General features: G+C 34.5%; 3 protein-coding genes across 6 annotated transcripts; 2 read left to right on the forward strand and 1 right to left on the reverse strand.

Annotated features, from left to right (window-relative positions):
- Positions 1-3,130: 3,130 nt before the first annotated feature.
- Positions 3,131-6,582, forward strand: LOC140886640 (serine decarboxylase). Of its 2 annotated transcripts, none has more exons than XM_073293338.1 (6): positions 3,131-3,279; positions 3,380-3,732; positions 4,073-4,304; positions 4,941-5,134; positions 5,269-5,405; positions 5,866-6,582. In XM_073293338.1, the coding sequence occupies exons 2-6, from the start codon at positions 3,393-3,395 to the stop codon at positions 6,430-6,432; spliced, it is 1,470 nt and encodes a 489-aa protein (XP_073149439.1). In that variant the 5' UTR covers positions 3,131-3,279; positions 3,380-3,392; the 3' UTR covers positions 6,433-6,582. The 2 variants fall into 2 exon arrangements, with proteins under 2 accessions (XP_073149439.1, XP_073149432.1); XM_073293331.1 differs by having other exon boundaries at positions 3,385-3,732.
- A 721-nt stretch (positions 6,583-7,303) lies between these two features.
- On the forward strand, positions 7,304-10,103 carry LOC140876514 (actin-7-like). 3 transcript variants are annotated; one of them, XM_073280490.1, is made up of 6 exons: positions 7,304-7,444; positions 8,127-8,230; positions 8,326-8,719; positions 8,810-9,423; positions 9,587-9,656; positions 9,784-10,102. In XM_073280490.1, the coding sequence occupies exons 2-5, from the start codon at positions 8,171-8,173 to the stop codon at positions 9,650-9,652; spliced, it is 1,134 nt and encodes a 377-aa protein (XP_073136591.1). In that variant the 5' UTR covers positions 7,304-7,444; positions 8,127-8,170; the 3' UTR covers positions 9,653-9,656; positions 9,784-10,102. The 3 variants fall into 3 exon arrangements, with proteins under 3 accessions (XP_073136591.1, XP_073136592.1, XP_073136590.1); XM_073280491.1 differs by having other exon boundaries at positions 7,357-7,444; positions 8,160-8,230; positions 9,793-10,103; XM_073280489.1 differs by having other exon boundaries at positions 7,357-7,444; positions 8,160-8,230.
- A 192-nt stretch (positions 10,104-10,295) lies between these two features.
- On the reverse strand, positions 10,296-16,696 carry LOC140878212 (uncharacterized). Its single transcript, XM_073281821.1, has 7 exons — positions 15,898-16,696; positions 15,687-15,765; positions 13,416-13,564; positions 12,654-12,777; positions 12,263-12,448; positions 11,499-11,570; positions 10,296-11,397 (listed from the first exon to the last, which is right to left on the reverse strand). The coding sequence occupies exons 1-7, from the start codon at positions 16,359-16,361 to the stop codon at positions 10,576-10,578; spliced, it is 1,896 nt and encodes a 631-aa protein (XP_073137922.1). The 5' UTR covers positions 16,362-16,696; the 3' UTR covers positions 10,296-10,575.
- Between the last annotated feature and the right edge of the window lie 1,418 nt (positions 16,697-18,114).

Consider the following 18,114-nt stretch of genomic DNA (forward strand, 5'->3'; position numbering starts at 1 on the left):
TTCTTGAATAGAAATATGTAATTTCCGTTATTTGCTTTATATATTTTTTTCATGATGTAGGATTTATTTTTAATTGTTATTTTTTTCGATGTGTACAAAATAAACTATCGATCCAATGCAATAATCAAGTAAATCACATTAATCAAGTAAATCACAATAGATCAAACTTGTGCGGCATGTTCATATGACAACTAGTGATCAAATGCTAACCTATTCACCCGAAGCTATATTTTCAATTATTGTTAAGGTGAGATTTGGTTGAAACGAAAGGGCAAATGAATCAAGGGAAAGTACATATCCCTTTCAAGCAATAAATGTGACGTTTCGAGGCTTCAAATGTATACAACGTCACCATCCACCATTTTGAATTTCGTGGCTTCGTAAAAAATTGAAAATGAAATTATATTAAAAAAACAAAAACCATTTTGAAAATTCCCGTGAATTTCCTAGTCCTCCGGAATGACTTGGACAAGAAAATACATTTTAAGCAAATTATAAGGACTAAAGCACCAAACATCCATTGATGAACGATGATCAACGACTCAAAATATCGGGCTAGCAAAGCCCATGTGGTCCATATTTATGGGTACGTACATCGGAAGATGGGCTCGTCAAGCCCAAATGCAAATGGATATTTTTTTCTGGGAAAACAAACATAAACGCGGGGATTCTCTGGGCCCACTCGATTCTATTTGTGAATATTCGGAAAGGACAACACCACGTGGTGGGGTTCGATTATTTGGGCTTAGCCGTAAATAATTGTACTAACGGGGTGGGCCTTTACGTAGTATTTCTAGATATATTTTTTTTAGGCAAGTATATCTAGATATTTTTTAAAAAAACTTTATCTTGCATTTTCTTCTGTTTATTTAATAATTATTGGCACGAGACACGAGATAAAATAAAAAAAATAAAAATTAGAATAATGTAAATTGGTTGGTATGATGAGTATGAAAAAAAAACATTTTAAATGTGTATTTATGACAGGTCTATAATTTTAAGAGGAAGGTATAATTCAACTAATTCTCAATATATATGTATCATGACTTGATGGAAGATCAGTATGACAAAATGTGAAATCGTCTCACAAAACAAACACAAGAGGTGTTAGGTAATTGAAGTGGGCAAATTAAATATCCGTAAGTGTTCAATTATTATAAAACACCAAGTTTTGTACTCATTATTATTTTATATATAACATCTTTATCATTGTATTTTAAATTGAATCGACTCTAAAGGTAGCTTGATGAACTGTCTGGTCCTGACTTTGTGATTTATAAATGTCGATACGCTTGTCAACAAAATATATCACTTAATTTTATCATAATGACACATTAGCCATCCACATTTATGCACTATTAAAATTTAATTTTATATTATACTCAATGTAGCACGATTATTAAATCATCAGTTGAACTTTAAGTTAAAGTTAATTTGAACAGTGAAATATGATGATAAAAGACGACATAATAAATTAATTGAAATATGTATAATCAAACGACAAGTAGCGTATGCTTTAATTATCAATTGATATTGAAATACTTTAAAATAGGATTCATCGAGTGTAACTATAGTGACAATAAGTCAATAATAGTGTACAAAATGTGATTTTTATGAGATATCCATAAGACACATGTCATATATGTCAGATATTTATAACAATAAATAATATAAATGTATTTCTTTTGTCAAGTGAAATTTTTTTTCTCAAAACTTCTTCTTCGTTGAGTTTTCATGCAAGGTATAAAAGCAACACGACTTTCCGTGCGTGTGAAAGAGCGACCTTGACCAAAGAGACCCCAATATGGCAATATCATCCCCACTTATCCCAATGTGCTATATATACATGTATATATATATATATATATATATATTATATATACTAGGTTGGTGTGTATCGTAATATTTGAATTTTATAATGTCTTAGTAAGATATAAGATAAATGATGTTCATAAGTTTCTGCAAAATAATTAAAATAAAAAAAAATATAAATGTTGGAGTTTTATAATTTTATGTGAAATAAAAAAAAATAAAGATAAATCATAAATGTTGGAATGGTGGGGGAAGTGGGAAGACATGGGATGAAGGAAATGTGTTGTGTTATTTTAAAGTTAGTTTTTTTTAATTTTAAATTTTTATTATGCCCTTACATGACAAAACAAATAATAACATTTTTGCCTACTCACATTTTGGACCAAATTCAATTAGTCTAATGAATTTATTTATGTATTATAAGATAGTTAGAATAGTTAGATAGTAAGATAGTAAGATATATATATATATATATATTATTTTGTAATTTTCTATTCGTGCATCATAATTTGTCGTCGAATATCACACATGTTCAAATATATATATTTATATATATGTATATATATATATATTTATTTATTTATTGGCAATTATATTTGCATCCGCAAGAGTTTTATAAAAATAAAATTTATCAACAAAAGAAATTTTTGATACAAGTGTGTTAATTGGTTGATTCTCCATTCTCTTTAACTAATTCTCGAGTTTGAATATGCTTTTCTTTTTTTTTTTTTCCTTCAATAAGTTCGATTCGATATTAAAATTAATATGAGTTTTATATGGCTTAAAAAACTAAAAAAAAAAAAGAGAGCATATCATATGCTTAACATATCGATAATAATGATATTTTTTTTTTGCTTTCATAAATCATTTATCTATATTTATACCGTATCATAATGCATCTTAAATTAATTATTTTGACTACTTTAATGGATGGGCAAAAATACTCATTTTAATTCAAAAAAATTATCTTAAGAATCTATTTATTAAATTCTAAAAATAGCTAAACAATTTTTTAATCATAGTTAATAACTTAAATGTCAAAAAAACAATCAATTAACACAAATATTTTTAAAAAATAAATAATCATGTTAAAAATCCATGCATGTGTTGAGTGCGTAGCATTTTAAAATGTAAAATTTGTTCATAATAATTAATAAAGAGTGGGATATTTTTAAACCCATTTGAATTAGAGCACTCTTATAATATAATCCACCTTTTAGTGAATTAAACGTGTCAATTATATGTCATCGTTTTTTTAATTAATTATTTTATTTTATTTTTTCTCAAAGAGGAGAATTGCATTTTGGAGACCAAACGGCTTCCCATAAATCTATATATAACCAGTGTAGCGAAACTCCCATCAGCTTCGTTACACATTAATTCCTTCCGCATTTCCGCTGCTCACCAGCTACAATTTCGCCCGATTCTTCAGTTTCTCCTGTAATTAATCACAGTTTTGTTTACCAGGTAATGAATTTTTTTTTTTATCAATTTGTGTATTTCTTGTTTTTTTCAGAAAAAAATTGCTGAAGTTGGTGTATTTGCCCATTTTTATTTACTGATCTAGAGCAGCTGGGGTGATGGTTGCGACTGGCGTAGAGGTTGATGCACCAATGGTGTCTAACGGAGCTTTGAGGCACGAAAAATCTGCGGATCTCTTGACGGCGTTGTCGGGCGTGGAATCGTTTGATCCGTCGGCGGTGGTAGCTGAGCAAGTGCCTCCGGTGGTGGATTCGAGCACCGACGATGATGGAGAGAACAAGAGAAAGATAGTTTTGGGGAAGAACGTGCACACCACGAGCTTGGAGGTGACGGAGCCCGACGCCGACGATGAATCGACGGGGGATAAGGAGGCCTATATGGCCAGCATACTGGCAAGATACCGCAAAACTCTCGTCGAAAGGACCAAGCACCATTTAGGTATTTGAGAAATTTTCGCAACTATCTTGCAGATCTTTACATAAGATATCTACGGAGAGTCTATTGAAACTGCAGAAGTCGAAGAACTAGTGGTTCACGGGAAGTTTTGACGCTTATATTAAATTGAATGAATTTAGCACGGAATGTTGTCTACGGAACACCAGATAGATTTATTGCTTTTTGGTTCTTGGTTTTTCTAGTTGTTATGGAACAGTTTTTACAATTTTTGTTTTATGTTTTTGTCTGCTGCTTAATTTGTCTTAGCTGCTGGTAATATGTTTGACATTATCCTAATCCATGGTTCTTATTGCCTCGTAAATTTATGTTCTGTTTTTCACAGGGTATCCTTATAATTTGGACTTTGATTATGGTGCACTTAGTCAGTTGCAGCATTTTTCAATTAACAACCTTGGAGATCCATTCATTGAAAGCAACTATGGTGTGCACTCTAGACAGTTCGAAATCGGTGTTTTGGATTGGTTTGCCCGTCTATGGGAGATTGAAAAGGATGATTATTGGGGATACATCACAAATTGTGGAACTGAGGGCAATCTTCATGGCATCCTTCTAGGGTAGGTATCTTTTGGTCTGTGTCTATGAGGTTCTAACTACAAATACAGAGGTTCCTCTACAGATTTGGTTCAATTATCATTCTGGTTGAATTTCACATGGTTCAAGACAGTGAGAAACTAGTTTAACCAAAGTTCTCATTATGAGCAACGATGTTATTAAATCAATATGCTAATAATGTACGTGTTAGTTAATAGTTTCATCAACTATCCTGAGAATTTTTTTCGAGGGAAAAAAATGTGCCAAAAAAGCTGAACTAATATATGCTTATGAAAAATGTTTGTTTTCCCTGCAATTAGTTATACATCATGGGTAAATTATTTTCCGATTTTTTTTTATATGTTCAAAGTAATTGTAAATATTAAATTTTATTGTAAATTACAAAAATAAATTGTTAAAACAAAAGTTTGTTTGATTCAAATTATAATTCTAAACCATTATTCTCAAGAATCTGGTCTCGTTTTAACTTTTGAACAAGAAATGATCAACAGTGTCTGTATAAGTGTCAGTTAGAGTGACTTTATTTTTGCAATAACTTGAACATGGTCTTTCCCAATTGTATCCAAGTGGTGTTCGCTTGGAAAGCTTTAAGGTTCATACTTCATAGTAAGTTAATGATTCTTTATTCCATTGTACAGGAGGGAAGTGTTTCCTGATGGAATTCTGTATGCATCGAAAGAGTCACACTACTCTGTGTTCAAAGCAGCAAGAATGTACAGAATGGAATCTGTGAAAGTCGGGACTCTGTTAACAGGGGAAATAGACTGTAATGATTTTAAAACTAAACTACTTCCAAACAAGGATAAACCAGCAATCATTAATGTCAACATAGGTAATTTCTTCTCTTTTCCGCCTCCAAGTCTGATACTCATACTAGTGGAGTGCGATTGCATTTCCGTAGACTGTAAATATGGCTATACGTTGTTGAGTTATATCTGTATATTTGTAACAACATCTGCATTGCAGGAACTACTGTTAAGGGGGCTGTTGACGACCTTGATCTGGTTATACAGACGCTTGAAGAATCTGGGTTTTCACATGATAGATTCTATATCCATTGCGATGGCGCTCTTTTTGGGCTCATGATGCCATTTGTCAAAAAGGTTTTCTAACTGTGCTTGCTCAGCTTAATTGTTATTTGTGCATTACAATACAATGACGTGATTATTTATGCTACACACATCATTTCCACATTGATCCTCCTAAAGCGTGCAGCTGTAGGATGAAATATCTACTCTGACGAGTGTTTTGGGAACAATTTTTGCTATGAACTTTAGCCCTGTAATATAATTATTAGACAATTAAAACCTAGTGTTTAATTTAAGAAACTCTTGGAGTTGGAGCTGAAAAGTGTTGCATCATCTACTGCGGTCATTTCGAATGCTAGTAAAACAAGAGTAAAGATAACCCAAGTTCTCATTGATTGTCATATGTGAATACCCTGAGGATGCAATTTTTTAGGGTGCTCCAGCATTTTACTTTATTTTGTTCATTTCGTTCAAGTTTGTTTAGGAAGTTGGTTTACCACTCTTCTTTCTCTTAGTTTATCTGGTCTAATTGCAGGCACCCAAGGTTACATTCAAGAAGCCCATTGGCAGTGTCAGTGTATCTGGCCACAAGTTTGTGGGATGCCCCATGCCTTGTGGTGTGCAGCTCACAAGGCTTCGACACATAAACGCCCTTTCAAGGAATGTAGAGTATCTCGCCTCAAGAGACGCAACAATCATGGGCAGCCGAAACGGCCATGCACCAATCTTTCTCTGGTACACCCTGAACAGAAAAGGCTACAAAGGGTTCCAAAAAGAAGTACAAAAATGCCTGAGAAACGCTCATTATTTGAAAGACCGTCTCATTGGAGCTGGCATTAGTGCAATGCTCAATGAACTGAGCAGCACTGTGGTGTTTGAACGACCTCGAGACGAGGAGTTTGTCCGTCGTTGGCAACTTGCCTGCGAGGGAAATATGGCCCACGCTATTGTGATGCCGAACATCACTCTTGAGAAGCTGGATTACTTTTTGGATGAATTAATTCAAGGTCGATCGCATTGGTACAGTGACGAGAAAGTTCAGCCCCCGTGTCTTGCAGCCGATGTAGGGAGTGAGAACTGTTGCTGCGTTCTTCACAAATAATTGTTTTCTAGGCCTTCTAGATTATCGTGTCTATTTTTGTTCTGGGAGAACTCTGTTATGCTTTTTTAAATTTGTACGACACTGTTTTGTTCGCTACAACTAAATTCTGAAATCATTTGATGAAGGGCTCACTCTTCCGATTTACTTATATATATCAATAACATGTATATTTAAGGTACATTTGGATGAAGATGGAATTTCAAATCCATTTGACTGATCAGATGAATATATGTTAGGTACATATATTTGAAATCAACCATTATATTAATTTATGTAGATCAAACTCCAAAGTTCGACGCCAAAAACCTCTGATAACCCATAAAAAAAAATTTGAACTCGTTTTAGACCAACCTCGGATTGTAATTACAAACTATCTTATTTTTGCTCATTCTTCTAGTACTTGATCCCAATTTGGATTAGAGGTTTTCGAACTCGTGTTTGGAGTTTATTATTAAAAGTTTATTTATAAAAAACGTTTATTTTTGAAGTTGAATATTCAAATATAATAACTTATGAATTTTTTTTAAGAATAAGACTGTAATTCATTATTGTTTTTACAAATTCAAGAAATAATTTTTGGATATTATTTGATCAGGATAGGTTGTTTTGATATATCAAAAGAGGGAGTACTTTACTTTTGCTTGGTGAATAATCATTGATCTTTCGCACAATCTTTATTTTTTTTAACACTACATACTACACAGTGTGTTCCTCCTCGTATAAATGTGTTCAGTTTTTAATTTTTAATTTTTTAATTTTGTATATATTATGAAAATTTTCATTAAATTGCGAGGAATGAAATATTCGAGGACCAACTACAATCCCAAGAACCAAATTTTACGTTGATTTGAATTACATTTGCATTTCATTTGGAAGTCATTTTACTGTAGACGCGTTTGAAGCAAATAATATGGGCCTCCGTGAAGCATTCTCATTTCCAATTTGGGGTGCCTCATTCATTCCATTTATAAAAATCTCAGCTTTCACTCCTTTTACTCTGTAAAGCTGCGAGGTGAGCTCAAGTCCGAAAAATCAACTTTTTTCCATCTTTTGTTTCTGCTATTTTTAATTCCGTGATTTTTAGTAATATGATCAGCAATTCTGGTTCTTGGGTTTTGTTTTATGGATTTAATAGGGTCAGATCAGTATGCATATGCCTTTTATGTAGTATGGGGTTGATAAATTCTTGGTTTCTTGATGTTGGAGTTAATAGTTATGCAAAAATTGAAGTGAGTTAAAAATTCTGATTCTGGAAAGTTTCGTGTTTTTTTTTTGTTGAGTTCCATTTGAAAGTTTTTTGTGGATTAGAAGTTGATGGTGATTACTTTTGTTGAGTGTGAAAAGGTCGGGAGCAATAAGGAATGAAATTATTGCCTGTTAATTAATGGTGGACCTTGATGTAAAAAGGAATGAATCATTTATTTTTATTTGTTTATGATGGTTTTGTAATTGGTAGATGATCTTTACTTTCCTAAGATGAGTATAGTGATAGTGTGAAAGGAAAAGCTATAAAGATCTTGCGAAAGTAAAGGTGGAATAGAGAATCCATATAGTAATATAGTTCATTATCTATGAGTGCATTTGATGTGGAGTTGAATCTATGTAATTCTTTGGTTTTAGATATTTTTACGTTCCTAACCTTTCTGCATTAGTTTCTTAAAGAAAGGTTTGCCTTTTTTCATATTCTTTTTAAGCCCGGTAACTTCACTCCTCTGGGCTCTACACAGAATAACACAGTATGGCTGATGGAGAGGATATTCAACCCCTTGTTGTTGATAATGGTACTGGAATGGTGAAGGTAAGCAGTTGATTATTGAAGCTGGTTTTCTATATGGGATGAGCGATGGTACTGATGTTGTATGATTTATCTCCTGGTATTTTTTTTCTTGATAGGCTGGATTTGCTGGTGATGATGCTCCAAGGGCTGTTTTCCCTAGCATAGTGGGTCGTCCCCGACACACTGGTGTCATGGTTGGTATGGGGCAAAAGGACGCTTATGTTGGGGATGAAGCTCAATCTAAAAGAGGTATTCTAACCTTGAAGTACCCCATTGAGCATGGTATAGTTAGCAACTGGGATGACATGGAGAAGATTTGGCACCACACATTCTACAATGAGCTCCGTGTTGCTCCTGAAGAGCACCCTGTTCTGCTCACAGAGGCACCTCTCAATCCCAAGGCAAACAGAGAGAAAATGACTCAAATCATGTTTGAGACCTTCAATGTGCCTGCCATGTATGTTGCAATCCAGGCTGTCCTTTCACTGTATGCTAGTGGCCGTACAACTGGTATGTCCTCAATGGATCCTTAAAACAACGTGACTTCGTGTAAGGGTGCCAAATTTGCTCATGTATTAAAAGGTTCTTTCTAATGAACAGGCATAGTACTTGATTCTGGTGATGGGGTGAGCCACACTGTTCCTATTTATGAGGGTTATGCACTCCCACATGCTATTCTGAGGTTGGATCTTGCTGGTCGTGATCTCACTGACTATCTCATGAAGATTCTAACTGAAAGAGGGTATATGTTCACCACAACTGCAGAACGGGAAATCGTTCGTGATGTTAAAGAGAAGCTTGCATACGTTGCACTTGATTTTGAGCAAGAACTGGAGACTTCAAAAAACAGCTCTGCTGTTGAGAAGAATTATGAGCTGCCTGATGGACAAGTTATCACCATTGCCGCTGAGAGGTTCCGTTGCCCAGAAGTCTTGTTCCAGCCATCATTGATAGGAATGGAAGCTGCAGGAATTCATGAAACAACATACAATTCCATCATGAAATGTGATGTGGATATCAGGAAGGATCTCTATGGCAACATCGTGCTCAGTGGTGGGTCGACTATGTTCCCTGGCATTGCAGATCGTATGAGCAAGGAAATAACGGCTCTTGCTCCAAGCAGCATGAAGATTAAGGTGGTTGCACCACCTGAGAGGAAGTACAGTGTCTGGATTGGAGGATCGATCCTGGCATCCCTCAGTACATTCCAACAGGTGACTCCTTATTTTTTTCTTAAAGCTCATCATATTCACATACTCCATAAGCATAAATGTGAAAACAAGGATGGTGGCAAGTTTGTATAGATGCATTCTTGTGTGCATTTTTGGTGATATGATATTAGCGATAGTGCTAGCTAATATTTTTAAATTTGTGCAGATGTGGATCTCAAAGGGCGAGTATGATGAATCTGGTCCCGCAATCGTTCACAGGAAGTGTTTTTAAGCTGGTGAGTCATTTTGCTAATGCCTTCAGCATATTATCCATCGCTTCATGTCTTTGGCAAAAGAAAATAAAAACAGATGGCATTCTTTAAGCATATTCGTGTTCGTGGTGTTTGTTATATTTCGTTTCAGCGACTGCAGTTCCCAGTAGATGCATATGGTATTGGATCAAAGTTTGTTCATAGTGTGGGTTGGCTTGCAGTATTGAGAACGACCATGAAAGTTATTTGTGAGGTCTTTGTGCTGGTTCCGTTTGGCCGTTGTGCTATTTATTTTTTACGTTTCTGTTAATACTTTTTCTTTTCATTTTAAAAAATGGGTGTAATCTAGAGAGCCATGTTATATTTGTCTTGGCACGGAACTCTTAACGCAAAGATTTAGAGATCCATGCTATATTAATATTGGATGGAAGGGATTTGTGGCAATTGCTCTGTTCTTTATGCAATCATTACATCATCTATTCTCATTTATTCACTTATTCTTATTCGTTTAATCTTACAAGGGCTTTCTGGAATAGGAAATTAAGTACACATGCAACCTATTTAGACAAGAGAACCAAAATTTCTCTGCAACCACAGAACATTTAGGTGGACTTTTCCAAAATCATGTAAACAGAGAAAAAAAAAAATAATCAGAAGCAGAGGTAGGGAACTTTAAAGTCCTGACCTTTAAAAATGTATCAACGCCCTCACCAGTTCTTGAAAGAACTTCCTAATTTAATGGCCGCCGACAGCCAAAAATCTGTATATTACACTCATTTTGGAAGTTCAAATAAATAAATTCAACATAACCTGTTTTCTCAAATCCTAAATGCTACAACACCACAGAGCAAACAATGTAGTTTGCATCTTACATTTAAAGCCGCCAGGGAACCAATCAACAATGATTCGTGAGATCATCAATATAGAAACTAATGGATACAAGTTATACGATACTAGGCGCATCCCCGTCCCAGTTGCAAACAGCACGTCTCCAACGTGTTCTGATGCAATCCACCAAGGGAGCATGCTGAGGCTTGGATACTTCAATTGAGATCTCGATCCCACCTGGTTCATTTTTCACTGATTCAGAGGACACCGGCACATCCGCCAAGAATTCCTCTGGTGTCCACCTTGGAGGAACTGAGACGCTCAATTTCGTTAGTCTTGGTCTTTGAATAGGATTCTCACTTCCAAGTGATGCTAGGGAACCATTACCAACTGATTTTGCAATTCCATTAAAATGATAGAGATCAAATACTTTCTTACCCATCAAACCAGTTGAATCCTTGACCCCTCCTAAACTCTTGTCTAAGTCTAGAAGAGCCTGCCAGAATTCACTCCATACGATGAAACCAGTGCTACAGAGATGCTCAACCTTATCAGGTGGAAGGTTAATGTTGGTTTCCTCAATGACATGATGGAACCCTTCAACACTGATGAATCCACCACCTCCACTTTGATCTTGGGCATCAAAAGCCCTCCGGATCTGTGTTTCTCTATGCTCAAATTCATTCTCCTCCTGGACTTTCGTGTCGAGGGCAAACAAGACTGTGTAGTGAGATTCACTTCCAACAACCCATATCGGCCACTTGGGGCATTTCAGATACTGTCCAACCTTGCAAAAATTAAGGGACTCTAGCAGGGTGAGGAACCCGACTTCCACAGTTGTTGAGATACCTTTCACAAACATGCCACTGCCTAAGTCCATCTTCCCATCAAACACATTAGCTGCGGCACTTCCAGAAAGTAACAGGTTGACGATTTCCTATTTGAGAAAGAAAATGTTAGATGCGAACTATTCCAGTAACCATGCAAAACCATCACGATTATCCAATGGAAATGAAACTATCATCAATCTGTGGTCACCTGAGATGCATGCCCAAATGGGGCAGTGACTAACGGTTGACTGGGGTCATCCCTGTCTTCTTGAACATTGTCCTGATGAAAAACCAGGCACTGAATACATTAACTTGCACCATAAACAAATTATAAGGCAAACAACGCATACATGCAGTGATTTGGATAGGAATATTAAGGCACATGAAGTGTTGATTTTCAAACCTAGTTCAGATTAGTAAAAAAGATATCAGAAGCCTTCATTTCTTCTACGAACAATGGATGGAGATGATTTTGAACCGCCAAATAGAGTTCAAAGTAAAGACAAAGTAAACAGTGTCCCATGGATAAAACATCTAATCATCGAAAATTGGTAAACTAAACCTGTGTTCTTCATGTTGAGAAGCACGTCCTATTATTAATAGTTGTTACCAAGTAAAATATGGTTTCCCACTTTCTAAGTACTATCAATATTATAACTATAAAATACAATTGCATGGAAGGATTCCAAATAAAAATATACTGATATTCGTTAATATTTGGCAAAGTTATCTCCTAATTGAAAGGTTATTGAAAAGTTAAAAAAAAAAAAGGAAGAAAAAGAAAGAAAGGAGCAAAATAATAGTTACTTATGGGTTCAGCTAGCATCCAATTATTGTTAGTTAGTTGAGAACAGTTTCAGCACTTTATTTATTTTGTTGTCAGATTTATATCACTTGTCAATGACGCACCACTATTCCTCTGTCACAGATTTTGTGAAAAAGCAAGATATTACATGAGAAAGAATAGCATACCAATCCTCTGGAGAGCAAGGCAGCTATTAAAAAGAGCAACGCTCCCATACGACTTCGAAAAATAGGAAGCATTGCTTCAAGTTTTTGAAATGCACTCAACTGTGAAGTGCAGGTGTATATTCTCAAAACCTTCTGCAAATCAGAACCAGATTCAAAAGAAAGACCTTCAAGTGCTTTTGCCAATACCTGTGCAGCAAGTTACAAACAATTTGAGAGAGAAATCACGTTTAGGTCAATATCCTACAACATTCTCACCAAGTGCAACACTTTACTAACTTAAATGGCAACTTCATAATCAATAAAAAATTTACATAAAGGAGCAGCAATGAAGGTTTTAATGCAATAAAATGCCATAAAAAGTGTGACAAAAATAAATGAAATATGAACTTACCTCATCATTAGACACATCCATGGAATCAATAGAATCAACATCAAGAAAATCCAGAGATGCTATCACTACTCTTTCATTACTTCCACACAGAAAGAGTATCTCACTCATACTCATCACCAGAGCTCTGTCCAAATGCAGAAAAACTTATTTTACTAAGAAGCAACAACGAATATTTAAAAACAGTTGAAGGAATCAAAATCCAAAAATTAATTAGCATTGGTTTCTAAAAAAAATAAAGACCAAATAAAAATAACAGATGCCCCACTTCTTCTCAATCAAGAAAATATTATAGTACATAAATTTCAGAGTATGGCGATTTAAAATTTTACAACTATCGGTTGGCATAAAATGTAAAAATTGAATTCGAGGTTCAATGCACCACACACACTATAATAATCTAATTTCAGGAAAAAAGTTGAACTTTCTTTATCAGAAGTCACCATTATAATTCAACTAAAGTCAAATCACTCTCTATTCTCTTCTTTCACCAGAGTTTTGACCCCTTTTTTCCTGGTTCGTCTTAAAGCAAGAAAGGATTCAATTCAACAATTTGAACTGTAAAAAAAGATATGTAAAAATATGATCTTTTGTGTCTACTTGTAACCTTCTCGAAGCCAACGGTTTATTTAGTTATTTTATGCAGAAACATATGAATTCATGAACTCTTTATCATTTCTTTGCTCATATCTAATAGTTTCAGCGGTCGAGACTAAACCAGCACCAAGTAACACCATTAACAACTAATTTAGAGGATTTCATTACCTTGATCGATTTTCCTCTGTGAGATGATGGGAAATATCTGCGGCAACAGAGTCATTATGTGTAACTCTTCTCACGACCGTATCCGCATGCATGCTTGAAAAATTACCAGATTCCTCAGGAGAAAATAGAAGATATTTGAGTACAAAAGCCTGCAGAGACGAGATTATATTGTAAGGAAAGCATTACACAGTGAGATGCAGACATGCACTGAATCAGGTACAAGGTGGAATTTTTCTTCCACATGTGGCACAAATGTAATGACCACTGATATACAACAATAATAACAATCCAAATTTGAATTTCACTACTTTTCTATCCCAAACTCAGAAGAATCTGGAAGCACTCCAGAACCCAAACCAGCAACTCGTGAGTCAATTAATGATCCAAGAGAAATGAACCGTTAATAGTAGAAACCAATGTTGGTGATTCAGTCATCCATCTCTCTAACGATTTTGCTGTCCTTACACTTGAATTAGTTTTTATCTGATTTCCCAATTTATACCCATACAACTTTACTTTGTCAAAGATGGCCTTTTTTTCTCTGTTTATAATAGATTTACTGTGAGAAACTTTTAGCACCTCTCCCTAGGCCCAGACACATAAACACAGATATTTTAAATTTTTTACACTATACAGACCTACTCGATCCAACTTTTCAATAGCATTTGCTCCACACAAACGACCATGTAATGAAATTCCATTGATTTTCAATCCGTAAACTACAAGTAGCGTTGCTAATCATTTCTAAGGAATTTAGCACACACATAACTCGAATTATTTTTACTAACAGCATAAAAGAGAGCGTTGCTACTCATTTCTAAGGAATTTATCACACACATAACTCAAATTATTTTTACTAACAGCATAAAAGAGAAGAAATTATGTAAAAAAGAACTAGCACCATTATGAACCGCGAGAATCCAGGCATGAGGGCACCATAATGTTCAGTGAAACATCTTGTCTTCTTATAAATTACATGAGAAAATGGAATTAAAATTTTCATTCAAGTGGACTTCATGCTAGAACTAAGATCAAGACTATGGGTAAATAACAAGAAAATCATGTATATGTTATTCCGGATAATAATATATTTTCCTTTTGAATCCATTTGGTAAAATGAAAAATAGAGGAAATAGTAAAATTTTATTGCACTATGAATTTCTTGAAAAACTCATCTTAAATAAAATTTTCAGGTTTTCACAATGTGCTAAACCAACTAGTAGGCTAAGACTAATTCTTTCCATCAGTCCGTATGAATGGGGAATACACCAAGAGAGACGGCATTACAAAGACTAAAATAAAAGAAGGTCATGCGAACAACCTAAACTAAAGGTGCTCTATATTAACGCAAATTTCATTCATAAGTACTGTTTGAGGACATATGAAATGGTGGTGCGGAACATTGGTTCAGAAAAGAAATCAAACTACATTTCCACATCATCAAGTTAGTGTACGATCAAGATGGACCAAACTGATGCATAGTCTTATTGAGAATAAACGATGACCATATTTTAGGTTTTTAGCTGGTCAACTAATCAAGTCTGACCAATGTAAGGTGTTGAGAATTAACAAAACATATTTAAGGTCGAAATTTACTTCATTTCTTTCAAAAGGAAGATGATAGTTACTTCATCATGTTATATGTTTAGCACAACGTAAATTATACAAAATTAGCATAGACCAGCAAAAAGTTAAACTCAAGCTAAACACAAGATAAAAGGAAGTTTTTAAGCTAGAACAACTGCCACACACTTCTGTTCTTGCTTTTCCAAGCCTTTGGTAATTATCCACGAGTATACACGTTCAATCAGAAAACGCCATAAGGGATAACATCAAGAGGAGCTATGGATAATAAAATTTGGTTAAAAGTTCGCCATTTAAATGAGAATTATGAGGTTTTTAACCAAAAGAATAACTTCTATGTAAAGTAGATGACCCTAAAATGTCATATCGGCATCTGAATTACATAGATGTTAACATAAAATAAAAATCTGATATCTTTCTTTAGTAGTAACATAATTAAATAAAAAAAGAGCTAGCAAAGTAAATAAATATGACATCGTGCTATAACAAATCCCCCAGAGTTTAGATATTAAAGTTTTTTTTTTCTCTTTTTCGATATTTATGATATACTAATAAATCATGAAAGAACAAGGCAGGACAGACTTGCTGACAAAAGATCCAAAAATCTAAAACTTAATCACATAAAAGAACCTTCTAAGTTCAAGTCGACTAGCAATTCAAAATTCAAATTAGAAATAGCACTGTTACTTGTATAGCTGCTAACACGCCACATGGCCCACCCTCATGCTGCACTAACCCCATAGATGTTTCTGGATCAGGACTAAATCTGCATAGGAAATTTTTGCTCCAAAGCATTAAAAAAACTATATAGTCAAGCTCGTTTTTTTGCCAACGGGCAATCAAAGTACTTCAATTTCTAATAACATAAAGTTTAATTCTTTTATTCAAACCGTTTTACCTTATACCCTGATTGCTCCACTGTGCAAGCACATCTTTACTAACTCTGTTCCCAAAAATCATCGAGAAGAGCTTATTAGCCTCGTCTCCTGATAATAAAGCCCCAAGACTTGCACTTTTTACCTCAGCATTCTCCAAGCTCACACCCTTTCCTTTTTTCTCAACTTCTAAACCCATAATTTCCACGTCCTTCACCTTCTCCACATTCTTCACAGCATTCTTAGCTGCCTCCATCTGCTTTTCCGCAGCACTCTTAGCTGATGCCATCCGCTTCTCCGCAGCAGCAGCCATCAATTCCCGCTGCAACCTCCGATTCTTTACCTCTGGCGATTCCTCCGCAGGAGCCGGCTCGCCAACAACAGGTGTATTCTCCATCGGCTTGCTCCTCTTTGGCTCCGGTGACTCGTTCTGTTGCATGCTCAATCTCAATGCCATCTTCAGATCCTCCTCTTCTTGATCCGCCATTTACATGTATACAGATCGAATTACAAAAATAAATCTCCAACTTGAAAATCAGATTTCCATCCGAGATCAAACTTAAATAATCGAGCCCAAATCGAGCGAGCAACTAGGGTTTCAAATTCAATCCAAGGAACTCGTCTAATTGCGTATTACAACAGTATATGTACGAAAATCTATACTAAAATTCATCCAATCACAAGAAATTTTTTTGGAAAATTAACCGATTGCAAAGTAATTGAGATATATATAATCTGACACAGAGAATCGGAACACCGGGATAGGGCTTTGAAATTGAAACCGAAATGAATAACGGGAAATTTCCGAGGTAGACGAGAAGATGCAAAACGATGACGTTTTGTCCAATCTCGAAGCTTTATTGATTCCCTTTTGGACAAGTGTCTTCCGGAAAAACGAAAAGTCGATTTTATCCTTAGGTTCAATAATTTTTCACTTGCTTTTTACTGTATTTTTTTCATTATAATGTCAAATTGGTGTATAATATATATATTGTTGAAAATATATTATATTATATTAGAATTGTTGAAAATTGAGTTGTATTATTTTGAAAATTAGTGTGTGATGATGTAGATGATGATGATTTAATTTTTGGACTAATCTCTCATTGAGATCTATAAATAGGTCTCTCCATTTGTGTAAAAAAACACAATTTTAGAGAATAAATTTAAAGTGTGGAGTTTGAGAATATTTTGAGTTTTTGAGTTTTATAAATTTTACTTTTCACAACATGTTATCAGCACGAGCGCTCGAAGGTTCTCTATAATTTCCGACGCTCCAAAATACAAGAAGAAGTCAAAAATATTCAACAAGTAAGAATTTTTATCTTACTGTTTATATATTTTTATTGTGTATATATTAATATATAATATCATGTTATGAATTTTTTTAAAAAACTTGTTATAAATCCTGGGAGGATGTTAAGACGACATCCCACACTCCCGGTAAGGGATACGACAAGTATAGCCTCTAAGATTTTTAAGCATTATAATCATATTTGTATAATGTCATATTATTATATAAAAGGTTGTCTATGACACCGATCTTATAATAATGTGATATGATATACTATACCTGACTTTATACTAACTATATTGGTATAATTTCACAATATTATATAAAAGACTGTCTACGACACCGATCTTATAATAATGTGATATGATATACATAATTATTTAATTATGATTATCATTATATGCATTGTATCATTATCACAAATTTTTATTCAACACATACTCGATTTTTCTTTACCCCCAACGGTCACAAACGGCTAGTTTTTGGCCTATAAATATTTTCACTCAAACTCATTTTCAATCACACCAAAATTCATTCTTCATCTCAAAATATTTTCTCCTCGGTTTTTTTCGAAAAAGAAGAAGATGGAGTTTTTGGCTTTTCTAAGGATATTTTTCATAACGATTATGATCATCATGCTCACGAGTTTTGTACTCACCAGCGATTTTCCACCACATGCTTTTTCTCTATTTGTACACTTACTTGTACTCATCGTTTATCCATTATTTTGTATTGTCATATTAATGGAAATTAACTAATAAAATGCATTGTTATTTTTCTAGTACCACCATGTCAAACTTGGCAAAGCTTGAATTCGTTGCACTCGATATCACTGGAAAAAATTATATGTCATGGACTCTTGATGTTGAGATGCATCTTGAGTCATTGGGTCTAAGTGAAAGCATTAAAGAAAATAATATATCAACCTCACAAGATAAAGCAAAAA

This window comes from Henckelia pumila, chromosome 1 (genome assembly GCF_033568475.1).
Source record: "Henckelia pumila isolate YLH828 chromosome 1, ASM3356847v2, whole genome shotgun sequence".
Lineage (NCBI taxonomy): Eukaryota > Viridiplantae > Streptophyta > Magnoliopsida > Lamiales > Gesneriaceae > Henckelia > Henckelia pumila.